The 6,000-nt window shown below is 51.7% G+C and overlaps 2 protein-coding genes across 2 annotated transcripts; both read right to left on the bottom strand.

Moving 5' to 3' along the window:
- Positions 1–1,146: 1,146 nt before the first annotated feature.
- T310_9437 (Cell polarity protein) lies at positions 1,147–3,985 on the bottom strand (the record flags this gene model as incomplete). The annotated part of the gene is made up of 3 exons (XM_013468112.1): positions 1,147–1,548; positions 1,618–2,760; positions 2,846–3,985. 3 exons carry the CDS (start codon positions 3,983–3,985, stop codon positions 1,147–1,149), a joined length of 2,685 nt encoding a protein of 894 aa, XP_013323566.1.
- A 479-nt stretch (positions 3,986–4,464) lies between these two features.
- T310_9438 (uncharacterized protein) lies at positions 4,465–6,000 on the bottom strand (the record flags this gene model as incomplete). Its single annotated transcript, XM_013468113.1, has 4 exons — positions 4,465–5,009; positions 5,120–5,162; positions 5,336–5,356; positions 5,401–6,000. Coding segments are annotated over 4 exons (1,209 nt in total), but the record flags the coding sequence as incomplete, so codon positions are not given.

Here is a 6,000-nt window from a genome sequence, read left to right on the forward strand (position 1 = left end):
GAGACAGTAGATAGACCTCATACCAGCCAGTAGGTCGTTTCTTTTTCCCCTACTTGTAGTAGCCGCCGTGTAGGTAGTTTTGCTCGCGGATTTGGTTTTGTTGTTTCATTTATTGTTGACCATACCATCATACCATACCATGCCATACGGTATACCATTGCCAACCTCTTTTTTTCTTTTTCGATTTGTTTTCTTTGTTCAGCCATTAGTTATGTGAAGAAAAAATTAGCTAGTTTGATTTGAGCGTTGAATGCAACTCTTTCTGAAATCCAAAACCCAGCAGAAGAACTCAGGCGGTTTAATGGGTGGGGGGTAGGTAAATGACCTTCTAAAACTTGCCAAGTAGTACAGATATCCAGAAAGATCGCTCCCATATACGGTAACAACTAGTTATATCCAACACATCATGTTCACTTCGATGAAAGGTAAGAAGTTTTCAATTATATGATATGAAGAATATAGAAGAAAGTAATATAATTAATATATATATATATATATATATGGGTAATAAGTAGTAAGATGAGGTTGCGTCCGCAAATAAGGAATAAATCCAGTTGAAATCAATAGATAAATGCTCTCGGGCTTAAACCAAGCCAAATAATTGCGAAATCCACCCCATTTATCTGCGATAAAAAAAACCAAGAAAAAAAAATCATTGACCCTCGGGGGCAATGAAGGACAAATCAAAAAAAAAAAAGAATCGGAACAGAAAAAACGGTCCACGCATAGTTGCGGCAACCAACACGAAGAAAAAAAAAAGATAATACAGGTTGTGCAAAGCAAGCAATGGCGAAAGTTAAAAAGGTAAGTAAAATATGTGGATGAAGAGAAGAATGGAGAAAGGCAACAGCCACCTTTCAATGCTCGAGAAAAAAAAAGGCAAAAGGGCAAAAAGGGAAATAGCATGATAAATATCTCGCCATAGATAATACTACCAACAGCGTCAACATGGCAAGAAAGAAGAAAGTCAGAAATTCATTCGCGATGGAGATTGATCAATCATTCACGTCATTCATGTTCCTGTCCGTTCTCATTGATGAGCATGTCCAGCCCGACAGACAAATATATAGACGGAAAAAATAACCGAAACGTTGTCTGGCATCAAGAGAAAGAAAACGGCGCTAGTGTCGTGCATGAGAAAGCAGCTTAGCGGAAGTCGTCATCACCGTCGTCATACTCGAGCTGGTCAATACGCTGTACTAGCTCTTTCGTTTCTCGGGCGATTTCGAATGCGATAGGAGGCAGTTTGTTGGTCACGTCCCGCAGCTCAGCAGGGTTGGTTACATCTTCACCCTCAGCCCCGGTTTCGGACAGGCGATCACGGCAGCTCGACAATGTCTGAACAACAGGGGACACCCGTTCTCGGAGAGCGGGATTAATATCCGGCTTGTTCATGGCATTCTCTGTCGAGGACACGACATTTCCGACCACCGCAGATATGGCCGAGATATGGCTACGGATAGCCGGCATCTCGTCTCCAGCACGAATGCTGGCAACAAGGGCCTGGATTGATTGGACAAGTCCCTCGGTCTGATCCTCAAGATACAGCTGTTGTGATGTTAGTGAGACCGCCGGTCGTACAAAAAGGGGGGGATACCCCATCCACAAACAACATACCTTGAGTTCTTCCAGCTCGCTGTCCTGGGGCCGCATACCATACCCCAGCTTCATGCCGAAACCCTGTCCATTCGGGACACCATTTCGAGAGAACGGCCGACGGGAGTTGGTCTGACTTCGGGACCTGACAGATGGCGAGCTGATCGCACTGTACACCGACTCATTGTTACTCATCCGATTCTGGCTGGCAGCCACACTGAAATAGCCCGGTGACTGCATGGGGGCAATGTTGTCTTCTTCATCTTCGAGCTCCTCTGCAGGAGTGGGGCGGATCTTAACGAGGCGAAGAAGCTCCACGACAGCAGTGCTGAGATGAGACGCAGCCGCATCAAGAAGTGAAACAGGAGACAGTCCATTCGAACTGGCAAAGTTTTTGGAAGCAGTGATCAGGTTGTTTGCGGTCGCAGACACCCTGTTCTTGGCTTTCTTCTGTACGGGCGACAGCTCTTCTCCGTTGTTGTTGTTGCTCGCTTCGATATCCTGGGTTATATGGCGAACAGCAACGACAACGACCTTCATCTGGTCGAGAACTAATCCGGGCTCTCCGGATCGGGCAGTCCGCAACAACTCGTCGATAGACATCTGGAACTTAGTGACGTGCACATCTTTCACCAGGCCGGTAGGCTGCATGAACTCGTTGTCCTTGGCAAGAGCACCAACGTCTTGACGGAAGTTCGAGATGCCGCCCGAGGAAGCCCTGAGGTGCCGTAACTGCGTCCGGGCCTTGATATATCGACTCTTCCATTCCTTCACTTCCTCTTCAAGTCGGTTCACATCGCGAGACAGCTTCTCCTCTCGTTCCCAAGTGGCATTGCTGCGCTCCGACATGGCTCTCATTTCTTTCAGGAAGTTGGCGGCGTCCCGTCGCACTTCCTCCGTAACTTGTTGCTGTTCCCGCAGCTCTTCTTGGAGACTCTGATGTCGCTTTTCAAGATCATCAAACCGTGCTTGTAAATCGCTGTCTCCCACCGTGCTCTGCGCGGCCTCGAGCTGTGCCCGGAGATCACGCTCCATGTTCGACTGGTCGGCTCGCGCTTGATCGAGCTCGGATCTAAGAGAGCTATTGACGCTTTCCAAATGCGCGATCTTACTTTCCAATTCGGCCTTGAGAGTCTCCCATTCTTGCCGCTCGGCACCGCTAGCCTATTCAAATGGTCATTCTCTCACGTCACACGCTCGTGATTGGGTGTCCAAACAGGATGGCGCTCAATCGAGCAAGCGCACGTACCTGAGATTTGTCCTGTTCCTCCTGTAAGCGGGATATTTCCTGATCCTTCGATTTCAGTAGCCCCTCCAGCTCGTCGACCCGCTCCTGCAAGGACGTCGTCTTCTTGTCTCGGTCGCCTAATGTCGTCGCTGTCTCTCTTCGACTCTGTAAAACTCCATCCAGAGCAAATGCATCGCTTCGTCCATCGTAATCGTCCTCGATACCAGCACCATCGTCATCATCTTCGACCAGAGTACTCTTGTTGGGAACAATGGTGTTGCTCTGGAACGACTTCATCTCGGGTTCCCCGTTCGGGCCTATCGGAGGAGATCCACCACCCAGGGATTGTTGACGCGGCGGGAACCGACCATTCGGCGGACCGCCTGATGGATAGCCTCTCCCAGGAGGAGGGCCATTGGAGCCGGGTCTATAGCCGTTCGGAGGACCACGAACACTGGGCGCTGGACTGCCCATCCGGGGCATGTCCGAACCCGCAAATTGAGGAAACCGTCGCTCCAGTTCGCTGAAGACGTCCGCCGAAAGGTCGCGAAATCGCTGAGGCTGCAGAGAGGCTAGCTTCTGCCGGGCCTGGTTGCGTTTCTCGTGGAAGTCGGGGCGAGGAGGCAAGAATGGCGGGACATCGGGCCTGGGCGGCCGTCCTGGTCCTCCGGCAGATTGCTGCCGACGGACCAGTTCGTCGAACACGTCGGTACTCAATTCGTGGAACTGCGTGGGCGAGAGCCTCAGCAGCTTGTCGCGAGCCTTGTTCGGCTTATTGGCCCTGTCCGACTGATATGAGTTACCCAGGAACCGCCGCAGGGCATTGTAGTGTTGGGCCAACGACTCCTCCATCCGGCGATACCGTCTGCTCTGCTGATCTGCTAAGGTGCCATCACTCGATCGCGCGGCGACAGAGCTTGGAGGAGAGGGATTTCCTGGGTCAGTAGGTCGGCGAGGAGGGCCATTTGGCATCCCCCCATTTGAACCCATCGGGCCTGGGGGACCGCCCGAGGTTGGCGGGGTCGCGAGATTGCCGCGACCTGATGAAGTTGGGGAGAACGGGGGATCAGATTTGGGATTGCCGGCCTGGTATTGGTTGATGCCAGACCACTCGCTGCCATCGGCAGAGACGGGGGACATGGTACCACTGCGGCCATTCATGGCTAGATGGGGTGTGAATGTTTGCGCTCCTGGTGTCGTTCTCGAACCGTCCTTGTCCTATCCATTCATTCACCGCAAATTCCGTCGAGGCGTGACGAAGAACCTTTTCACGTTTGTCTTTGTAGATATCAAAACGGATTGCGAAGATTCAAAGGGAACGATTGGACACGAAACGTCAGCTGATCGAGGTCTCAAGCGCCCAGGAGTAATTTTTTTTTCTTGGTTCGTTCCAGCCTTCAACGTGGAAAGGAAAGACGTCGACGAAGAGGTCCTGTTTCAGTGTCGTCACAGAAAACGCTGATGGGGAGCAAAGGAAGGAAACGGCCCCAAGCAAGGGGACAAAAAGGACAGAAAGACGAAAGAAAGAAGGAGGATCTGTGCTGAGGCTTTTTTTTCTTCCCTCTCCAGAAAAAGAAAAGAATATAGCGAGATCTGGAGTAGCGGACAATCCGGGAGCGGTCCAAGGAGTGTCGGGCCCGTCACCTGCCTCGGGGCAATACAGCAAGACGCGACTGGTCGGACTGGCTGACTGGCTTGCCTGGGAGTCGGGGCCAAGTCAACAGCAGAGACGAGACAGACGCGCACGCCGGCACGCAAACACTCGACGAAGGAAGAGAGGAAGCTAGGAGGCGAGGACGCAGGGAAGCGCGGAGCGAAGCCGCGAGGGTCGCACACAAGGTCAAACTCACCAGCCTCAGAGGGCCACGACTGAGCCTCAGCCTGCCATCTGGCAGACAGCCAGACTTTCGACTCCTTTTGCTCCGTTGTCTCCTGCTTGGGGCCGTTTCGGTGTCCGCGTGGGCCGGTGCAGGTCCGGACCGCGGGCCAGCCACAGCCCTCGCCCGCCATTCGCTGGTTTGCTGCCTGCCCAGCGCGCTCGCCCCTTCCCGTTTCTGCAAGTCGCTCCTCGCGCCTTCCTCAAAGCCAACTCTCCCGGCCAGCCACGCCCCAGCGCCTGTGGCGTCCAGTCGCAGCTTCCCTTTCAGATCTCGGCCCTGGGCAGTTCCATGCCGTTGCTTCCTTGCTGCCACGGTTCATTGCAAGTTTGTACCTGCCCATTCCGAATAAGAGTATCTTGGTACGGGAATGGACATTTCCAACCCCCCATCCGTATCCGTACCATATACTCCGTACCATCGTGGTAGTCGATCATGGATCGTGTCCTTTGAATCATAATCTGCCCAGGTCCTTCAATAGTGCTGAATGACTGAATCAAGGGCCTTGCACACGTCCAACACTCGCACCCCCTGACTAAGAAACACCAAATAACGTAATCAATCACCGAGCGAAACAGATCACCGAGCGAAACACCCACCAACGCCATTATTATTAGATATCTAATTATCTCACCACACCACCCCTAAATTGAAGCTATTTACATGTAAAATAATTGCCTATTTACTAGGGCAGCTGACCCTAGTATGACCTTGAATATTGCAGTTGCTGCACCGCGGTGGTGCACGTCTTCTAGGCTGCATATCAGCTTGGTCAGCTACCTCTGCCTGCAATTCTGCAGCTTGCTGAGCAAGCTGCTGGCCTTCTTCAGCAGTTAAAATCCCCCCGGTAGCAATATAGGATCTAGCTGTCTCTTGCTTGCGTTTTTGACATTGATTGGCCACACGTAGCTGCTTGATTTCATGCTCTAAAAGCACTGCATTATTCATCGCGATTTGGCAGCCCTTGACCACTTGATCAACTGCTTGACTAATTGGACTGGGAGGACTCCACGTATGCTGCCGCCAAAGACGCTTGATTAGCTCTGACTGCTTCTCTAGCTCCCTAGCTTTCTTTGGTGTCTCAGCAGTCCAGCTAGATGACTGATTGCTATGGGATGTGCCTGGTGGTGTAGGTGTTTTCAATTGAATATGAAGCTGGTCAAGCACCTGCTCTGGCTTATATGGAACCAGGCCTGATGCAGCAAATCCACTGCATATATTAGATGCAGTCAGAGCTCGCGGGCGTACTTGCTGGTAGATAGTGATGAAAGCCTCCTTGTCAATATGATTGATGTGGGT

The sequence above is a fragment of the Rasamsonia emersonii genome (assembly GCF_000968595.1).
Source record: "Rasamsonia emersonii CBS 393.64 chromosome Unknown ctg1118621762126, whole genome shotgun sequence".
NCBI lineage: Eukaryota > Fungi > Ascomycota > Eurotiomycetes > Eurotiales > Trichocomaceae > Rasamsonia > Rasamsonia emersonii.